Below are 21,993 nucleotides of genomic sequence, written 5' to 3'. Positions count from 1 at the left end.
CAGTAAGCTACCCACCTATAATCAATTCTATGTTCCTAATAAAGAGACCTGTTAAGGAAGTGTTAATCACCCGAGAAATAGACCTCAAATTAGCCATGTCCCTGTATAAGGCTTTAAAATCTGTTTTTGAAGGAAAAGTATTTCCTTCAGGGTCCAGCCACAGATGGGTGAGACCCATATCCGATAAGGTAGCCTTAATCCTTTGCAGCCCAGAAATGTTATTAGTTTTATCAACATTTCTAATATGCTTCACAGCTTGCGCGTAAGGTGCTAACTCCGGGGTAGTCCAGAGCCTTCGCCAGTGGGCAAGGGGTCCGAAACCTGCGGCCTCCTCAAACGAAATACACCTCAGGTCTTGGTATAATGGCCTAAGAGGGGTAGACTGAGGAAGGCCGGTTAATGCCCTCAGAAATGTATTCTGCGCTTGGACTTAAGGGACTACATTTTCGAATCCCCAAAGTTCAGCACCATAAATTATTGAGGCCCAAACCTTCCCTTGGTATATAGTTAAAATGGGAGCAACTGGTTTGGTATGGGATAGACGATGTTCTTTTAAAAGAGCCCCTGCCAGTTGGTTATGTCTTAAAACAAGCAAGTCCATCTGTGGCTTCCAGTTCATCCGTTTGCCCAGTGTGACACCTAAATATGTAAAGGAGTCAGTTTGTTGGAGAATCTCAGAGTTGATTTCTACTCTAGCTTTAATTGATTTAAACGTATGCGACGCCATGAACTTGGTTTCATCGACGTTGACTATAAGTTCATGGTCCTTGCAAAAAAGACCAAATCTATCGAGGGCTCTTTGCAAACCGACACGTGTTTTAGATAAAATTAAAGTGTTGTCTGCAAACATTAAAAAAGTGGTATCCTTGAACCAGTGAGAATAGGGGCACCCGTAGGATATTCCGTATAGTATGAGAGAACCTTGTTAATGAACCTTGTTAGTGTCCTAGCCCCTACAAGGGTAGGGGCTAGGACACACCCCAGCCGAACTCCCTCGTCCACAGGAAAACGTTCAGTTACCTCACCCTGTTTACCCCACCAGACTTGGGCATAAGTGGATTCATGCAATTTTATGATGAAAGATAGAATCTCAGCAGGCAACCCTGCTTCCTTAAGTGTGTTCCATAGCTTCTACGGGGCACTAGATCAAATGCAGATATAAGATCTATAAATGCTGCATAGAGAGTGCCCCCAGCTAGCACCAGGGTATTCCAATATATCATCATAAATCTGAAAACTTGGTCTATTGTGCTAACATGGGCACGAAATCTTGCTTGATAGGTAGATAAAATTCCAATATTCATCAATCCACCTATTTACTCTGTTTAGCACTAATCTAGCCACCAACTTTTGCATAGAATCAATAAGGCTTATCGGCCGGTAATTAGTTGGACTAGCACGATCCCCTTTTTTGTAGATCAGTTCAATTTCTGCCCCACGCCAGGATTCCGGAATTGGAGCACCTCTTGCTAGTCCATTGGCAAAAGTAAGAATATATTTCAACCAATTCTCCCGGTCAGCTTTAAATATGTCTGCTGGAATACCATCCGGACCTGGGGCTCTACCTGCAGCTACCCTGTCCAAAGCGTGGTCTATTTCCACTAGGGTGAATGTTAAGACTGAATCCGGGGCTACATTCTGATACTGCCCACAGTCATTATCATGCATAGAAACTTGGGTCTGGTAATGAGCGACCCAAGCTTCAGGAGGGACATTATTGGTTGGTACCGAACCAGCATTATCACTACCCCTCTTAATGAGTTGCCAGAATTTTCCCGGAACTTGCATCAAATAAGTCCCTCCACCTACTTTTGTCAAACGCCTTCTTTGCCTGATATTGAGTGGCCTTATATTCACATCTCTGTTTCCTTACCTCCTGAGGTAAACCTGCCCTTATTGCTATTGATAGAGACCTGTAGGGATTTCTACATGCCCCATCATACCATTCTGCTTATTTTAGCACAGGAGGTCTATTAGCTCTTGATTTTGGTTTCATAAAAAAGGATCTCAACTTGGCAAACGGGGTTTCATGAACTGCTGAAAAGGCTGCAAAAGTTTCCTCATAGGGTTCAAGTAATGAGAGGACAAGCGTCGCCTTGATTTGACTCCCAATTCTCTTGTCTACAGACACCTGTGCCCACTTTAGCCTGCGGCAGTCATGGGACATAATGACATCAGCTGTTACCATGTCCATGCTGCAGCTCGTAACCGAACAGCAATTTACATCTAATGTCAGTGACAATGGATCATGGTCACTCTCTGGTCTTTTCACGACCTCCATGTCCCTCACCGTTGCTAGAATTCTAAATTCACAAGAAAATAGTCAATCCTACTACGTTTTAGCCCACTTGTGCAAGTAGGGTTGCCTTTATGATCCGAGTTAGTTTTTCCGTTAACTGCACGGAGCCCCCTCTCCAATGTTAAGCTTTTGAACTGAAGAGCAGCTTCAGTCCACTTCTTAATTGGAGCCATATTTAAGGTCGGAACATCCCACATGGCATCCTCATCGGTAGTTGGATTCCCGTCTCCCATACCAAGAGGCTCGAACGTGCAATTAAAATTCCCTGCAATAATTTGGTTGCAAGTCCCTTCCAGTGTTTTAATGAGTGTATCCAGGCTAGAGATGGTCGTAGATGCCTTACCTCCTACTAACCCCCTGGCATAGACATTAATCAATATGAACTCAGAATCACACACTGTGGTTATTTTAATGGCCTGAATATCCGGGTGTCAATTGGAAGGTCATCTACCAGGAAACCTGCCTGTTGTTTAACCCAGACCGTCAGGCCGCCTGATGGACGCCCTTTAGGACTAGCAATTGCAGGCTTACCAAAAGCCAAAAAGCCTGGCCGAAAAATCGTTTCCAGTGACCAAGTCTCCTGGAAAACAACAATATTATAAGGCTCAATAAAATTGGACCAGTCGGAGGATCTAGTCAGCAATGTTCCAGGATAAAATGCTTAATGATCTGGGAGAAGAGTCGACACCCGGTTCTAGCTGTACCAATTCCTCAGAACCCTGTAACGCACTACCTATTGCCGATCGAGAATGTGAATCCATCCCAAGGGCAGCATTGGTGTGAATGGGAATGTTGGCTATCTTACTAAGAACTGCTGATGGCAGTCAATCGCAACCATCTAAGCCTGACAGAGGGGCAAATCGATTGGCTAGATTTAAATCAGTGGAATGGACTGTAACTCTCTGGAGAGTACCCTGTTGAGGGGCACCCTGATGTTCCCTGCACATCCTCCCTCCAAACGGGGAATCGTGGTGGGGTCTGTAAAAAAAACCTAAAGGAAGATTAGATATTTTTCCGGTATAATACCCCACATTTCTACACCCCAAACATTCCAATAGAAGTCTAACCACATGCTTGTTATTAAAGTTGGCAACTACACAGTCACCCCAGTCCTTGACGGTATATCCAACCCATGACGAACGTCTTGCCATTATCATTTGGTTGCAATATCCCAGCCCCATACCCCCGCTTCCCTCAATTGGGCATTAAGCCAGTGCATTGTCTTTGCCATCAACTGGTCTGTAGATTCACTCTGGCCAGCATATAGGGTTGGAACATTCCTCAGAACCACCACCAATGGTGCAGCGGCAGGTGGAAGATGAAATATACTAGAATCATTCCTGGGGAGATTGTTACCTAATCCAGAGTTCCTTGCTGAGAAATCTCTGCCTGTACCCTCCCGGGCAGTAGTTGAGTGGTTAACTAAACCAGACTCAAAGTTATTTTGAAGGGTATTACTAGTTAACCTAACACAATCTCTCCCTCCTGCCTCCAAGGGGGTGCTCGGATAACCTGGGCAAACTCACTCGAAGTGTTTCCCACCTCGCCCACACTGCCACCTTGAGCTGCATCACCAATACCCGAGTTAACATCCACCCCTCTATTCCTACCAAGTAGCAAAGGCAATGGATTGGTTATTAAAGGGATAGCTGAGGAACAGTTAGAGGTTGTGGGAATACATTACACTTCAGGCGTCATTTCAAGCGGCCGGTTAATTTCCCTCATTGAAGCCATAATGGAACCATGGTTAGCCACCACAATAAGTTCTAGATTCGTTAATTTCTCTTCAATTAAAGTCAGTCTCTCTATTTTTGGAGATGAAGAAGCCGAGATAAGATCCCCCATCTTGGCACATAATCCTTGGTCCGATTCAAGCACAGATGCTCCAGCTTGGTCCATGTTTTGAGATCCAGAAGAAGGAAATATAGGCTGAGGCTGAGGCTGAATTGACGTTTGTGGCATAAAGTTCACATGCCCATCATCCTTATTCGTTTTAGACATCTTTGCATTCTTTTGTCTTTGAGCACCCCCTCCATGTTTCCTCTTTATTGCAGGCTCTAGTTGTATTTCCACGGCTTGTGACTTGGATTTAGGAACAGACCTTGTCACAACCCGTTGGTGAGAGGTGCACACTGAGCCCTCTTGTAGCGGTACAGGAAGGACAGGGCTAGACGAAGAATCGTTAGTAGAAGCCATATCCAAAGGGGAGGGTGTAGAATGACTAAGGGCTCCTGCTAAGTTGGGAGAGACTAAACCGATGGCCAAACAACGTTCGGATGAGCGTACGGACAAAAGACCGCCCAGGGACGAGCACTTTGTTTGCAGTGGATCAAGGGATAAACGGCGCTCGGTCAGGGCGATTTCGTGGGCCAAAACAGAACTAGCTCTAATGATAAATTGATCTAGAGTCCCGGCCACACTTCCGCCTGTAAGTACATTCATGGTCCGTCCCTCCCGGGATTCATCATTATTTATGCGCACCAACTTTATAACGTCCTGCAAATTCTAGCAGTAGACCCAAACAAGACCCAACAAGCGTTAGACACTAACCTTTGATGTTGAAAATTAAGAGGGGGACCCAGCCTGGCCTCTAATGACCTCAAAAAGCTCAAACGGGCCCGCCCTTGGCCTGGACTTCGCGTCCCGTGTTGCGGAGGCTTTATTGCCCGCCGACGCCGTCTCCGCGTCACCCAGCACATCACCCAGCGCCCGGTGTCCAGGGGCGGCTGGGAAATGACGTCCTGTTGTTGGCCATTCCACTCACGGGTTCGTGGCAAAGGCAAAGGCTGGGGATTAACTGCCGTTCCCCTCACGGCCTGGAAAGAATGGTGAGTGTTGCGGCATTACTCGGCACCAGATTCCAACATTTTAAAAACTTTTTACACTGTACATAATTGGATCACTGTTTAGGTGACTTTATTTTTCCTTTTTAATTTATTTACAGCCCTGATGATGTCCCAAATGGGGACGAAACGTGTCGGCTGTTAACTTTGTTGTATGAATAACATTTCTGTTTCTTGGATGCTGACTGACATCAACATAATGTTCTGAATAAAGAAAACGAACCATACAATATTCGCCCGGAGGATTACTTCTTGGAACTAATTTTCTAATAAGACTGTGAAATTGGTATCACAATAATTCATGCTTTATTTCTTACGCTCCTTCTGTATTTTGATTTGTGTAAAGTAAGTTAGGGAATTTGGACGGTATGCCCCTATGAAGTTGAGCGTATCGGGATATACAATCAATAGTCGAGTACTTTTGATAGCTGCTCAGTGCACACAGTAGTACCCTACATCGTCTTGTCGCAGAGTAATTAGTTTTTAAAATTTTACATTACTTAAAAAAGATTGAAGGTATCTGAAGAGATCTCCTTGCCCTTTGCACACTCTTTGCACACCACACCTGCCACACCGCCAACCACACCAGCAGACAAGCGGGGACACCACGGCATGCCTGCATACCGCTGACCACCGGGTCGCACACTTGGCAGCCACCTGCTAACGGTGGGTGCGCTTGTATTATGCCCACTCGAGATGTAGGTCCCGCGAGGTAGGCCTTTTAAGTGGTTGTGGGTCGCAGGTCACAGGTCAGCAGAACCGCAATTCACAGCAGTGTTTTGGAGCTACTGCTTGCTCCTCCGCATCAACTCCTATGTTGGAATAAACTGAGCAGGCAGGAGCTGGAGAAAATTGAAGGGGTGGAAGGGTGTAGGTGACTGGGTGGAAACCAGGCAGGAGCCGAGCAGGGGGTAGGGCTGACTCGTGAATGGCTGCAGGACCGAGCAAGAGCGGGTCCCTACTGTCAGCGGACGCTCGTGCTCAGCTCAGCTCTCTCTACCTCGCCTCACCTCTGCCTCCGGTCGGCATTTCTCTATTTTGCCAGTGTCGCCAGCTGCCTACAGTTTACTGCCTGGCTCAAGGCTTCTGTGAGCGCCGGTGTCGACCGCTGCTCCGATGCTGACCTCCGGCACTACAACCACTACCGCGGGCTGATTAAAGCCAGCCGCGGGGCTCAGGGAGCTCTCGAGAATAGAATTTGGTGTGGAAAAAGGATAATGGTAATTAAAGGTAATTGTGCCACATTTACTAAATTTTCCAAAGAGAGATTACCGCGAGATGTCTGCAATAGCACTACCAAGCTACGATGTTGGGGCACTGTTGGACCTGCCCCTTTTTGGCAGGTTCACCCCGAAACTTTTTGCTTTTTCTTAGCCTGTTTCTGTGACCTGGTGTTGGTGATTTTAGGCCTCTACGCGTGAGCTCTCTGTGTATGTGTGGTGAGTGACCTGCCCTCCCATAGGAATGCATGGGGAATATGTGTGACCATGGTAGTTCCTGATGTGTGGGGAGTGCAGGGTCGAGTTTGGTATGCACAAACTCGTGAGATTGAATGCTGCGTAATGATGTATGCGGCATGATTGTGTCTAGTGTAGAAGTGCCACTTTTAGAAGTTAATTACAAAAAGGGGGTGGTGATGGACAGAGTATCTGAGTTAATCAGAACACTCCTACCCAGTCAACAGATCAGGGCTTGATCCATCACCATTTTTTAGGTGATGGATCAAGCCCTGATCTGTTGACTGGGTAGGAGTGTTCTGATTAACTCAGATACTCTGTCCATCACCACCCCCTTTTTGTAATTATTTTGGCCACCATGAGTGTGGAAGGGTATGCTCAGACATGAGTCCCTTGCTCATTGCACCATCAGGATTCAAGCAAGCCGGGTCGAAGACGGCTGTAATGCCAGAAACCGGTCCCCGGAAGCTTGTTTCCTTTCCAGTAAAGAATTGGCTTGGTAGTTTGGTCTGCCCTGTTCCCATGATGCACTGGGCCAGGGTCAGACTAATTTGCATGTAGCCAGGTTCTGAACTGGGATGGTGCAGTGAGCTAAAAAACGGTGATGGATCAAGCCCTGATCTTTTGACTGGGTAGGAGTGTTCTGCTTAATTCAGATACTCTGTCCATCACCACCCCCTTTTGAATACTTTTAGAAGTTGGCATATTTGTGTAATTTGTGTCTGGCGTGTGATTGGCTGAGGCTGGCTGGTGAGCCTGGCTCCAAGAGTCTGGGAGGGTCTGCCCCGGTGGTGAATGGAGTGTTTAGCATGCTGATGTGAGGGGAGGAGTGAGCCTGGGCCTGCTTGTGGATTGACTGTCTGGTCTGAGGGTCCTGAGTGAGGCTGGGTTTTCCCCACACAATGCTGGCTCCACCCCCTGGGGTGCGTCTGATGTCCCTAGCCTGGTCAGTGAAAGGAATTCCCTATAACCAGTTCTAGCTGGTTCTCACACTGCCTGCACCCTGCAAGACAAAGGATTTCTCTGTATAAAAAGGGTCTGTGTCCCCTTCCAAAACGTTCTTGTTGCTGACTTGAATCCTGCCAGGGGCGTGCTGCTGCTTGGGCCCAGGGGAATCCCTGGGCCCTGCCCAGCCCCTGGATACCTGATGGACTTGTCCTGGGCCCCTGATGGACTTGTCCTAGACCCCTGAAGGACTTTTTGCTGGACTTTGCTGCCCAGGACTTTTGGGGACCCCTTTGCCTGGCTCTCCTGCCCCCTTCACTCATGGGGGCTGCTTTATTGCTTATAGCGCTGGGAGAGCGCTTTATTTGGTCCCATATCGCTTGAGAGCGCTTTTTACTGTAGGGCGAGCGTGTCGCCATCACGCATTTTGCGTGAGGTTTGGCAGGTGCCTACCCTGCGACTTTTTGACCTTATTTATTTAATTTAGCAGGTGCCGCGGCTATACTTTATTTTGCAACTGAGGGTGTCCACCCCTCGTTGTGCCCCTCGGAATCACCGCCGCAGCCCGGAGGAAACACCGGAAGAGGAAGTCCGGCCCGCCCCCTGGTTGTGGGCAGGGCCGGGAAGACGTGTTTTCCGCTTCCCCCTGCCTGGGGGAAGCCATTGCCTGTTTTGCCGGTCTCCCGTGACCAGAGAGGGAGACCGGGGAAGAAGATGGCGGCGGCCGCTGTGGGGCTCCCGTGACAGAGAGGGAGCCCCGAGAAAAGAAGAGGAGCAGAGAGGTAGCGTGGCCGGGGCTCGAGTGAAGAGCCCTGTGTGCGGGCAGAGCACCGGCCCGCGGCCCGAGTGTGGAGGAGTGTCGGCAGCAGGGGGGACGCCGCAGAAAGACGGCGCGACGATGGAGCCTCCCCGCAGCAGAGCCGGTGAGTCGGGGGTGTTGCTGTAAGGAGAGGGGGGTGTCGGGACACATTGCCGGTGTCCGCCCCCCCCAGTGGCGCGATCTGTGCTCCACGGGCCATGGTGTGTTCAGAGTCCCCAGTGGGGGACTCCAACGACGAGGGCCTGAGTGGTTGTGAGCCCGTGAGGCTCAAGGCAGCATTTCCTTGATTGAGAACCAGAGAGGCTCCCTGCCCATATTTTTGTTGTAGAGCCAGAGAGGCTCTGGGGAGCATTTGGCCATTTCGAGCCCAGCGAGGCTCAGAGGGCTCCTGGGGACATTTGCTCAGAGGCTCGGGCATTTTGTGTTTAGAGCCACGGAGGCTCTAGGGGGCACAGTTGTTTTCAGAGCCTGAGGGCTCCATGGGGCATATTTGTTTAAGAGCCTGTGTGGCTCCAACGTTGGGGACATGTGTGATGTCCAGTGCCTGTGTGGCTCCAACGTGCGCAGTTCAGAGCCTAGAAGGCTCCCAGTTGGCGCAGTTTTGGGTCCCTGAGGGCTAGTGAGAGCCCTGCCGCAGTTCTGCTTCACAGCTGCCCAGCAATTAGTGGGCAGCTGCACTGTTTAGGTCTTGTGGTTTTCCCAGGTGCCCAGCAAGTAGTGGGCACCTGCACCGTTAAGGTTTTGCGCCAGTGGCGCACCCCTGACTGGCGCTGCAAGGCAGCGCGCCCTGACATTCTGGACACAGGGCTCTGTAGTCCCTTTATTAGATGGGGGCTGGTATGTGATTTTATTTAGGCGCAATTTGATTATCTATGTGATGGTAATTGCCTAATGTGAGTTTTGCGCATGTGATATGGTGCTAGGAAATGTAATGCATTTAATATGATTACGCACCTTGATCTTCACCTCTGAATGTTTTTAGGCATCATGTGTCTTTGCGCTATTGAGTTATGTTCTGGCACCTCTGAATGTTTTTATGCATCATGTGTCTTCCTTGATTTTACACCTCTGAATGTGTTGGTTTATGCATCATGTGTTTTTCCTTCCCTGCACCTCTGAATGTGTTTTTGATGCATCATGCGCCTTGTTATTACACCGCTGAATGTGTTTTTATGCATCATGTGTTTACCTTTTCCCTACACCTCTGAATGTTGTGATGCATCATATGTGATGTGTTCTTGCTGATACCCCTAAATGTATTTTATTCTTAGGTGGTTGTTCTTTCCAGTACAGGTGGACCTAGTGAGGTCCTGGTCCCCTGCGTGACATTCTCCTAAGGTGGTTAGGGTTGCGTAGGTGGTACTTACCTGTTACCAGTAGTTACTGGTTGTGTGCTATTCTTGCTAATTTGTGCTACAGTGATTTTATATCCTTTTATTCTAATTTCTGAGAGTATTTCTATTCCTAAAAGTATTGATCCTGACAGTGGCCCATGTGGCCCTGTCTTGTGAATAATCCCTTGTGAATATTGCCCGTGCCAGTTGGCACAATGTACATGTGTGATTTCTATCTGATGTGATTTTGACAATACAGAAGTTATTTTCATATAACCTTGTGTGGAGTTCCTTTTGTGGTGTGCCTAGGATGTTGTTGCTATTGTGTGCTGGCGCAAATGCTTTACACATTGCCTCCGAGTTTAGCCTTACTGCTCGCGCCAAGCTTCCAAGGGGGTGAGTAGGGGTTATCTTGGCGTGTGACTCCCTTGCCCTGACTAGAATGGTGGTTTCTGCCTGGCTTTGGCGTCAGCCTTAGCCTACCAGAAATAGTCAGTTCTAACAAGCACCATTTATAAAATCAAACGACTTCTCCCTTATTCAGGCAACGCTCGCAACAGTGCATCAGGCAAGACGCAGTGTATCTGGAGTCAGCGGCCGTGCCCATGCCAAAATCTAGAGCAGCAGTGAACAGTCAGAAAGGCCAACTCCTACAGTTTAATAGCTCGGATTCTACAACTGTAGTCTCGTACCACAGTCCACAAATGATCTCACATCAGGTATCCTGGGCAGCAAATGAGCCCCGCCGCCTCAGGAAGGGGTAGGACTGGTCAGTCTGCCACTCTGGCATTTCTATAGTGGGCTTCAGCCCCGGGGGAAGGATGGGTAATGATAAGCAGCCATGATCACCTGAAACCTTGCAGTGTAAGCCTGGTTTGAATGTTCTTGCATGGCTGATTATAAATTCCAGTTCAGCCCTGGTATAGGAGCTGCAGTCTGCACTACAATGGTCATCACAGCTAGTCTGGTTCTATTCAAGGCCCCTAGTGAGGTGACGGGTAGGTAATTGACTCACTGCCGCTTCCGGGGTATGTGCACCCAAACAAACTAGTCCTCCAAGCACCAGACTTGCGATATAAAGGGTACTCGGACCACCACTGGGTGGGGACACTCTTTTCTACCATGAGCCCCTAATTCTCTCAACAGGAGTCCATTGCTGAAACTTGGAGGATGGAGGCCAACATTCCAGGGAGCCAATGCTGCCGGTTGACAGAGACTTGGGGATCTCCTCTTAGGTATGGCAAGTGCCATCTTGAATGTTGAAAGGTCAGGGCCCTCTACTTCCTTCACCATGCCAACAATATCATGCATGTTTCCAGGTCTCAGCATTAGACACGTGCCTTGTTACAACAATCATTCCCAGCATCAGCACAGCTCCACTGTCACGGAGCTTTCCTCAGCCCTCGAGCAGCACTAGGAACTCAGCAGCTCTTCAACCGCAGGTTTCGACTCATTTCTCTAAAAAAGCACTCTAAGGTACCAGATCCTATCTAATTAACTTGACTTTGTCCTCGGTTCTTTCAGATCTTGCAGTACAAGACCCTTTTCCTTTTTACTTGGCTTCACAAGGATAAAGGGTCATTTACGAGAGTGCATCCCTGCGAATTAGAGAATTATGACGATTGTGATTATTAAATAAATTCTCCATGTCTAAGACAAATGTTGTTACATATGGAAGTTTAGTATATAAACAGGCCTATTGAAGTCAAAATCAGCAGCTGACATTAGCCTACACGTCCTTTAACCTTCATTACTATCAGTAACGTAACAGTACAAAGAATGCATGCTGCGTAAAGCACATCGGTGTGCGGCTAGTTACAGAACTGTGCTCCTAGCTATTATACTAAGGTGTTGCTCAACAGGTCTTCGAGAAAACCTGGGAGCTGATAAAACAATGGCATGGTAGCTTCACATATATTAGGAGTCACAGTAGATAGGATCAACGAGTAACTTCAGCAGTCCAGCGAGTAGCATGGACGATACTATTGGCAATGAGTGCTGCCAATAACAGAATAATCTGCAGAGAAAAGGATGGTGCCTCTAGCTTGGCATAACAAGCATTGGCATAGCCAATAGGTCTCGCCTTTGGGAACTTATAAGTGTTTAGCCAGAGATATTGACTTTACCTATGTCTTTAAGATGTGCTGTACAGAAGTTTGCAGCATGCTGAAAAGTTATAATAAAGAAGTGTCAGAAGCATTTTTGTTACCTTAGATATGACCACAAAAGCATTATGTACAATTAAACGACCATATTAAAAAAGCATTAAAAATAATGTCTTGATATTTTTTGTCCTTCATTGCTGGCAACTTGTATCTGCCAGTCCCAATGGTTGCTTGCTGTTGTTTTTTTATTATGGGGGGCACAAATAACAGGAGGGTGAAGGTCAGTCAGTCAGTTAGTTAGTTAGTGAGAGTGAGTGAGAGAGTCTGTCAGTCAGTGAGAGTGAGAGAGTCAATCAGTCAGTGAGAGTGAGAGAGTCAGTCAGTCAGTGAGAGAGTGAGTGAGAGTCAGTGAGAGAGTGAGAGCCAGTGAGAGAGTCAGTCAGTGAGAGTCAGTCAGTGAGAGTGAATGAGAGTCAGAGAGTGAGTCAGTTAGTCAGTGAGTGAAAGAGAGTGAGTCAGTGAGATAGTCAGTCTTTTAGCGAGAGTCAGTCTTTTAGCGAGAGTCAGTCTTTTAGTGAGAGGCAGTCAGCGAGAGAGAGTCAGTCTATTAGTGAGAGGCAGTCAGTGAGAGTGAGTCAGTCAGTGAAAGTGAGTCAGTCAGTGAGAGAGTGAGTCAGTCAGTGAAAGTGAGTCAGTCAGTGAGAGAGAGTGAGTCAGTCAGTGAACGTGAGTCAGTCAGTGAGAGAGAGTGAGTCAATCAGTGAGAGTGAGTCAGTCAGTGAGAGTGAGTTAATCAGTGAGAGTGAGTGAGTCAGTGAGAGTAAGTCAATCAGTGAGAGAGAGAGAGTCAATGAGAGTGAGTCAATCAGTGAGAGAGAGTGGGAGAGGGAGTCTGTGAGAGGGAGTCTGTGGGAGGGAGTCTGTGAGAGAGAGTCTGTGAGAGAGAGTGAGAGAGAGTCGTGAGAGAGTCTGTGAGTGTCTGTGAGAGAGTGTCTGTGAGAGACTGTGAGAGACTGTGGGTCTGTGAGAGAGTGTCTGTGAGTTAGTGTGAGTGAGTATGAGTGATTGTCTGTGAGTGAGTGTCTGTGAGCGAGTGTCTGAGTCTGTGAGAGAATGGCCGTGAGAGTTTGTGAGAGAGTGTCTGTGAGAGAGTGTGAGAGTCTGTGAGAGTGTCTGTGATAGTGTATGTGAGTCTGTGAGAGAGTGTCTGTTAGAGTCTGTGAGAGAGTGTCTGTGAGAGAGTGTCTGTGAGAGTATGTGAGAGAGTGTCTGTGAGAGAGTGTCTGTGAGAGAGCGTCTGTGAGAGAGTGTCTGTGAGAGTCTGTGAGAGGGAGTGTGAGAGAGTGTGAGAGAGAATCTGTGAGAGAGTGTGAGAGAGAGTCGTAAGAGTCTGTGAGTGTCTGAGAGAGAGTGTCTGTGAGAGAGTGTCTATGAGAGAGTGTCTGTGAGTGAGTGTCTGTGAGAGTGTCTGTGAGAGAGTGTGTGCGAGGGAGTGTCTGTGTGAGAGTGTCCGAGTCTGTGAGGGAGTGTCTGTGAGAGTTTGTGAGAGTGTCTGTGAGAGAGTGTCTGTGATAGTCTTTGAGAGAGTGTCTGAGAGAGAGTGTCTGTGAGAAAGTGTCTGTAAGAGTGTCATGACGGTGTCTCCCCCAAAAATTCTCCGCTGACCTGTAAGGACTGCAGTGCTCTTTAGTCCTCTACAACTAAGATGTAAATTTGAGAAGGATCTGGGCCATATGTCAATTTTAGGAGCACTTGAGGCTGGTGGTAAATTTCCTAATGGTGGCAGCATGTATTAAATTTTGCTCCCATTGATGACACCATTGAGGCTGGATAATACTTTCTGTACGCAGCAGCGTAGTTTTCCAACCATACCATCCAGAACTTTCAAGAGGTAGCATAGAAGTGGGTTAGACCATTGTGGAAGTCGGATTATTGACTACCCACAAGAGTAGGAGGGAGTTGATACTACTAATCCATTTTGAGCAGGGAGCTCTTGCTCTTTTTAACCAGGAATCCAAGGATGGTGGGCACAGTTGGCGCATGGGATGTGTAATAGCTGTTGCTTCAAGGTTGTGAATATAAGCTTTAGGCAGGTAGACAAAGGTGTCTCATTATTGGCAAAAATGTCTCATGGGTTGTATTTAATGCTCCTTTTCTTCAAACCCTTCTGTACCATCTTGTTACTCTGCCTTCAGTTGGTGTTGTGGGACACTGTGGTACTAGGCACAGCCACAGCTGCTACTCTGAGCCAGTCATATTGTAGCCCTAGAATATGTGTGTGTAGAATATATATGTGTGCGTGTATGTATATACTCAATTTATTGTACATGTTTATGTGGGGAGGAGTGTGCATGTGTGTATGCGTGCAAGTGGGTTGAGGTTGAGGGTCGTACCACATAATGGAAGAGCTCGACAGTGAATGAGGATTGTGGGCTTTGTTGGAACAGTTGAAGACCTGGAGCAGAGAAAACTGCACAGAAGTGAAATACCTGCAGAGCGTTTCTTCCTGGCCAGACATGACCATGGCTTTCCATATCGCCTGCAGCCATTTGTTCTGATCTTCCTTGTTGTGAGCCGCCTGCGGAGCAGAGAGATCATGAGTTACTATAAGCTAAAATTACACTGATCGCACCTCACTGTGACATTGCTGACTGCAGAGTTGGTTAATAATGACAGGTAAGAACATGCTCCAAGGTCAGTAATCCAAACGCATGTGAATTTGCCACCACATTCTATTTCCTATAGAGGGGACCTGAAAGTTGTCTGCAACCTTACCTCCATGGAGAATGTGATGCACAATCTGCCTCTGTGCATATGGGGTCAGGAACAAAAAGCGGATGTTCTTTTTACTGCACAGTCCCAGGTGCTGAACACCGCCCCCTTTCATGACCCCATAGAGCAGGAATGAGTCTGAGACCCATTGAGTTCTTGACTACTAGCCGGTGTCACATTAAAGTATACAAAAAAATGATGCATGGAATGCTTGAATTAATCTCAGCCATTGGTAATTACTTGGGGCAGCATCCCAGTCCATCGTTATTTTGCACACCATGCAACTTCAGGTTGGCCTCAGCTATATGCAAATTAGTTGTGACCCTGCGCCAATGAGAACAGTTGAGGCTGAACTGCCAGACCAGGTCGCCCTTGAATTGTAACACAAGCAACCTTGTATCGGTTTTCCCCTCATTAGGGCTAATCACCCAGGTATTGTTTGGTTCCAGTGACACAGCGTGCACAGGACACATGTCTGGGCATACCCATCCCACTTAAGGCGACACACTAAAGTATACAAAAAAGTTCTCATTGGAGCAAGGTCAAGAATGATTTACATATGGCTGGATCCAAACTGAGATAGCATTGTATTCAAAATGATGGACTAGAATGTGGCCTGACTAATTAACAGTGGCTGAGATTAAATCAAGATTTCCATCCATCACTTTTATGTACACTTTTTCTTTGTATACCTTAGTGGAAAGGTTATGCCCAGACATGGGTCCTACACACACTGTGTCATAAGAACCTACCTATACCACCCTGCCAACTTACAAAATAACTTCACAGTGTACGCAGAGCCTTAGATGAGGCGGGCCTGGTGTTTAGAGCTATCTAAGAGACATTCTGCCCCTCACCAAGCCCCAGGGCAGGGGATGGAATGGAATGGAGGGACAACAAATACAAAATTAACCTTCCCTGCTGCCCTCCAGCATCATGTTGCGTTCTTCCGCTCCTCTATGCCCCGCCGCAGCAGGCAGGCACGGACACCCAGCCTGCCCTACGGCCAATCCTGAAGCTACTCTCACATATAAGAAACTTCACGATTGGCCTGAGCACCAATGATGTGCGATCCAGGACAGACTAGTTTGTGTCTGTTCTCTCCAGCCCCAGCAATGCAGCTGGGGTTAGAGGGGTCACTGCGCATGTGGTTTTCAGCTGGCCTTATACTGCCGACCAAAAACCACATGCGCAGTGTAAGTAGAGCCCACCACTCCCCTCCTGCCTATCATAACCCTGGCCCTGCCCCAGAATAAATAAAATGTTAGTAAAACCCGTTTTACTATCGTTTTATTTAGTTTTTTAAATGTAAGTGCTGGCGAGAGGGGCAGGGGCGACTGGCATGTCTGTTGGCTGCAGGGGCGCATATGTGGCTCTAATCGATAGCCTTTTATGGTCCCTATAGGACGTTATCCATGAACAAACGCGCTCAAAACGTCTTTTACACATCGAAGACCTTTTTTAAATATACCAACCATGCTTACCACCTTGTCTCCATTTTAAAAACATACCACTATGAGTCACATAAATGCTGTCCTACCCCTTAATATAAATATTATTAACTTTGGGAAAATATGTGGGAATTAAGTTAATTTTCAGCTGGTAAACCTAACTTTAAAAGTTATTTTCGCATTTCTATGTCATGATGCCTGATTTACTTTTTTGTCTCGGACGCTCACACCACTAATAAAAACAGAAAAGATTACAAACCTCAGAGTGCCCTGGATTGGAAACTACATTTATGCCTATCTTTACAGTAAAAATACATACATTTACCAAATACATACATTTATCATGTGTCACCTACATACAATTGATGAAATGTATATATATAAAAAATATAGCACCTGAATGCATCCCTTATTCAAGTAGTCTTTGCATGCGTTAATGTCTCTTTTACTATTTGACAGGTATGATTGAATATTTATAAATGAATGCATTACTTTTTTAACATAGACTCGAGCATCACTGCAAGATACCCTGCTGCTTTGGTATGACAGTCCAAAAATTATAGACATGAACGTGTAGTTTATATACGGGTAGGTACAGTGTATACTACACATATAACAAATATCCACCTTAGCTTTGACTTGAAAATAGATCCCTTCACACTCAAATGAAAGATAGGGACGGTTGTGACCCATCTCACGGAGCTGCAGTATTAGTGCATACCATCTAGTGAAATTCGTCCCTGACCTATTTTTAAGGTGTGGTACCTGCCTTCCTCTTTCATGCTAAGGAAGCTTGGCTGTCCGGTCCTGGGTGGTTGGTGGTATAGACAATTAAGAGATTGGCGCGTTATGCTTTGTTCAGGGGACTTTCAGAGCGTGGCCACTCCCGGGTATTTCCATTTGGAAGTGCGACCCGTGAGTCAGACCTCTACCTACCCTCACTCAAGCTCCTAGGAAAAGGCACGGCATTTTGACAAAGCATGATGCCATGCATAGTACAACTCAACAGCACAGTAAAAAGGTACTACTACAACATCATAATTCAACAACATATTCTACACAATACAACATAACACCACAAAACAATAACACAGCAACAAAACAACATATGGTAGCAACAATGTACCACAAAAAAACAAAGCACAACACAAATACCACAGCAGGACACAAGAACAACACACTACAACAAGAAAACAACACAAAACACCACACTGATTTTTGTGGTGTTGTGTGGCTGTGTGCAGTTGTGTTTTTGTTTTGGTGTATTATTATGTTGTGTGAGTATCTTGCTGTATTATGCTGCCATTGTATTGTGGTTGTTGTGATACTGTATTTGTGTTTTGGTGTGGTGTGTTGTATTTTTGTCTTGGTGCACTGTATTGTTGTCTTGCCATTGTCTTGTCTTGTTGTATTTTAGAAGTTTGTTGTATTGTGTTATGTACTTGTCCTATTGCGCTGCTGTAATGTTTGTGTGTTACTGTAGTGTGGTGTTGTTTTATTGTGGTAACCCTGCTGTGTCATTGGACCTCTGCTCCAGTCCGTGTACCAAAATATATAAAAAATAATCCTGTCACGTTTTACAAATTCCACAAATCTGTGTTCAAATATTTAGTGGTAAATACTGTTTCCACTATGCACTATTTACTACGCTGTTTACCTCCAAAGACAGGCAATGCCACTAACCACAAAAATGTTTGGCCCACCCTGAAATGTCTGGTATTGGTTGCAGAAGCAAAACTTTTAGTTAGTTTGGTTTGGAAACAAAAAAGTGAAACATTGGCGAATGGTCAAATCGGTTAAAAGATGTCCTTTTGCATAAGTTCCATACATTTTTTTACATCCATGCATATACAAAGTGCAAATCTCCATGAACTGTTCAGCAATAAGAATATGTATTACCACTTAGAAGATGGGATTTAGTAGGACACTTAAATGTTGGAGGGACGGTGCACTGGAGAGCAGCAGTTAGAAGTCTGTAAAATATAGCACACGTAAACATTTCTACAAATCCAAAGCTCATTTCTCCCTCTGTAGTTATGGTTTTCTTAAGAGCCCACTACTGAATACTGGGCTTGCAAAATACCAAGGCATACTAGTACTGATTCCATATCATGCCACTTTCTCTCTGCCTACCCATTAAAGGTTATTTTTCAACACTACTTTCTCATCTTATAATTATTTTCCTATCTTTCTCTTCCTCTTTCTTTCTCTCTTTTCTAGCTCTCTTTTGCTCTGGAGCAAAGACCAATGGTGAACAAACATAAGCCCCAGTCTCTAAAAATGAGTGCCCATGCCCATACCTCCAAGCAGCACTCCACTAGCACAAATGAAGCACTGACCTTAGGTATTAGTACTTTCTAGTTAGGCGAGGGCAGGACATGCTCTTTCTTTTGTGACTACAGCGGTCTGGAGGCTGAAAAAAGAGAGCAGCAGTACATAATTATTGCCCCAGTTACTTACCGATAATCTTCATACTTGTGAGTCCTAGTCTTCCCTGATACAGTCTTTACCTGCCAGTGGGTCACCAACACTTATTTTCAGAGACTAGTACTTATTTTCCTGCATCAGAGATTTCCCAAGAGCAAAAGAGGGACAAAGACACAAATTAGAAAGACGGAGGTAGAGAATGACCGACAAACCATCACAAAGGGAAAAAGCAGGAACTTGAAAGAGTAGGATAAAGCAACAGGAAGTGTCTGCTGGTGGATTAAAGAGGCATACAGTGGATTAACGACTACCAGCCTTGGCATTTGGCGTGCCCACACTTAATTGCACCAGCCCTGGACTTCTGAGCAGAACTCATGGTACAGACACTCTTTCTTTTAGAAATTAGGCGCTGATTACCGGTAAGTAAGTGGTGCATTACCTTCTTGTGCGTCTTCCCTGACCCGGTGCTTGGCTGCGAGATGGTAGCCAAACAGTTATGACTGATTATATAACAGCATAGCTGATCATTACACCAACACATGATGAATGCCAATGAAAATATGTAATTGAGGCTAACATCTCCAATGAAAAAGTAATTTATGTGTATGAAACAGAAAACAACACATGATCTCCAAAGAAGTAGAAAACCCTTCACCCAGGTGAACTAAATAGAGCAAAGGGAAAGTATGTGAAGATTTCCAAGTGGCTGTACAGCACATGTTTCTCAATGAAGCCTCTCTAAACGAAGCTAAAAGGCAGACAATACTCTAGTGGATATATCTTGAATGACAGAAGGAATAGGAGACTGAGCCAATACATGATAATGGTGGACTTAATCCACCTAGACAGAATCAATGTTGAGGGACGAGAATCCTTATTCAGCAAACCAAAGGTGACAAAGAATACGTTGCTTTGTGGAATTAAGCTGTTGTGTTCAAATACACGGAAAGAGCCCTCTGCAAGTCCAGAGTATGAAGCATCTCCTTCTCCGTCAAAGAAGGCTCAGGGTAAAATACTGGTAGGACAATGTCCTGAGAAAAGTGATGTGCCTTGGTTAAAAAAGAGTGACTAGGATGTAGGACCACTTTATCTGGAAGAAAAACAAATGAAGGGAAAACTGAAAGTAAAGCACCCAGTTCCCCCACCCTATATACCAAACAGATTGCAACCAGAAAATAAACATCTTTTAGGTCAACAATTTAAGATCAACATATTTCTGTAGCTCAAATGGTGAACCCTTAAAGTCCTAAAAACCAGGGGTACGTTCCACAGTGGAACTGGGAATGAACTGAACGGCATTGGAAAGATATGGGGCATATTTACAAGCCCCTATCGCCCCAAGAATGTCACTTAACGACGTTCGTGTGGCATTAAGGGCTTTGCCTTATTTACAAGGCAGCGTAATGCCACCATGTAAAAAAGGCACACTTTCACACTATACTTAGTGTGAAAGGGGTGGGCAATGGGTGTTGTGATGGGCGTTCCGCCGCAACACCCATTGATTTCGACACTGCCCCCTATTTACAACGGTGGCGTTAATAGGAGGCAGCAGCAAAATTAAAACCAGGGAAAACCTTGTTTTAACGAAACGAGGAGAAATGCTTTAGTTCTCCTTGTTTTTGCTGTTTTTATGTGTGCTGCATTGTGCAGCACACGTAGACACAGCAAAACGCCATGAATGAGTGTTTATGTGCAGGAAGGGGTGCGTCGTATCTTCGTAAAAACGGTGCATCCCAGCGTTTTTAGAATGACGGAGCGTGGGGTTAGCAGGATTTGCTTAACGCTACGCTCCATCATTCTATTTAACATTTGCCCCTTAGTGTGAGGCTAAAAGGGCAATTTCTTCTACACCCTCTGTCCTAAAAGCTAGAATTGCAGCCAACTGAGTTCTAATACTGGATACTGCTAATCCAAAGAGGAAGTCATTTTGTAAAATAATCCAAAATTCATACTGGATCACAAATAGTAGTCTGTAATCCCTTGGACAGACACCATTTCTCAAAATTCTTCCAATGGCGACTGCATGATTTTTGAGTGGAAGGACGATGTGACTGTTAACTCAAATCTGCTACTTCAGCAGAGCAATCCTTGGCTAACAAGGGCAACCATTTAGCTGCCAAACCTCCAGGTTTAACCGACTGAATGATTGCTGGGACAAAAGTGGCTGGCTCAAAGGTGAAGGCGCAGAGGAAATACCCATGAAAGAACAGCATCCATCTGATTCATCAATGGAAACCACAAGTCTCCGCGGCCATTCCAAAACAACCAGGAGTATCACAGGCCCAATCCTTGCAAATCTTCTGTAAGACCCAATTTAATAGGGGGAATAGGAGGAAAGCACTAGATAAGAACCCTTGGCAAGCTCACTAACAATGCATCTAACGCTCATGCTTCCCTGGATAGGGCTAGTCAGCAAAACTTAGGGAGAAGAGCATTCTCCCGGGTCGCAAAGAGGTGTAACTAAAGAAGGCTGGACCAATGACAAACCTCCTGAAATACTGTGTGAGAGAGACAGAGGGATATTGAAGAGGGAAACTTCTGAGCAGCTGGTCACGAGGCCATTCCACATCCCTGGAAGATAAACTGCCTTCAGAGAATTAAAATTGGACTCTGGGCAAGTACGTGTTTCCCTGGAAAGAAGACATTGAAAACAGATCATCCCTTCAGCAGCGGCTCCTCCGCTAAGGCGGAACAGCTTTGTCCCACTACTCTCAGAGCAGTGGAGAAAGGAACAATAAAATGATAACAGCGTTATAATTTTCTATTTAGACTGGGCTATGGGGCCAGGTTAGTGCGAGGCTGGGGTCACATGGAGGAGGAGTTGTTGGTGCACTTTAAGTGTGCATGACAGTTTGGCCAGCTGTCCCACTACTCTCAGAGCAGTGGAGAAAGGAACAATAAAATGATAACAGCATTATAATTTTCTTTTTAGACTGGGCTATGGGGCTAGGTTAGTGCGAGGCTGGGGTCACATGGAGGAGGAGTTGTTGGTGCACTTTAAGTGTGCATGACAGTTTGGCCAGCTGTCTTGGACCGGCCAATCAGTCATGCATACTTAGCTTTCCTCCACCTGGCTGTGTTGCGCAGCTAGGGGAAGAACAGTCCCAAGGGTCGCAGGCACTGTCTGAGTGGCCAAACAACCACTCAGACCAATCACGACGCTGCTCTAATGCTGGTGACAGCAGCATCGTGATTGGCTTAGGGGAGCCTGTGTGCTGCCGAGAGCCAGGAAGAGAAGAGGACAGAGGGGAAGCTGAGGCTTTAATAGGGTAAGTGATATATATATATTTTATTATCTCCCCCGCAACTGTTTTAAAGCAGCCACCACTGCATCCCTCTCTGATGATTGACACAGGCCTTCACAATCTGATAGTCGATTTGAATGCAAACTGGCTGATGGCTGATTAGAGGATGGAAATATGCAACACAAAAAGATGATGGACTTAATTCTAAACATTGTCAAACATTCACCTCCAGTCACAGATCTGGTCCTAAATTCATAGTTTTTTTGCCCGCCACGCCATTTCAGTTCGGACCCAG

General features: G+C 46.0%; 1 protein-coding gene across 2 annotated transcripts in view; it reads right to left on the bottom strand.

The window, feature by feature from the left end:
• LOC144785322 (uncharacterized) overlaps nt 1-21,993 on the bottom strand; it is a 327,092-nt gene that overhangs the window by 201,811 nt on the left and 103,288 nt on the right. For both annotated transcript variants that reach the window (XM_078664285.1, XM_078664286.1), the window contains exon 5: nt 14,293-14,381. In XM_078664285.1, the coding sequence (XP_078520411.1) occupies nt 14,293-14,381 (89 nt within the window). The remainder of the gene's footprint in view (nt 1-14,292; nt 14,382-21,993) is intronic.

This window comes from Lissotriton helveticus, chromosome 10 (assembly GCF_964261635.1).
Source record: "Lissotriton helveticus chromosome 10, aLisHel1.1, whole genome shotgun sequence".
Taxonomy (NCBI): Eukaryota; Metazoa; Chordata; class Amphibia; order Caudata; family Salamandridae; genus Lissotriton; species Lissotriton helveticus.
Note: the sequence above shows the minus strand (reverse complement) of the source record. Positions and strands in the feature narration are given on the sequence as shown.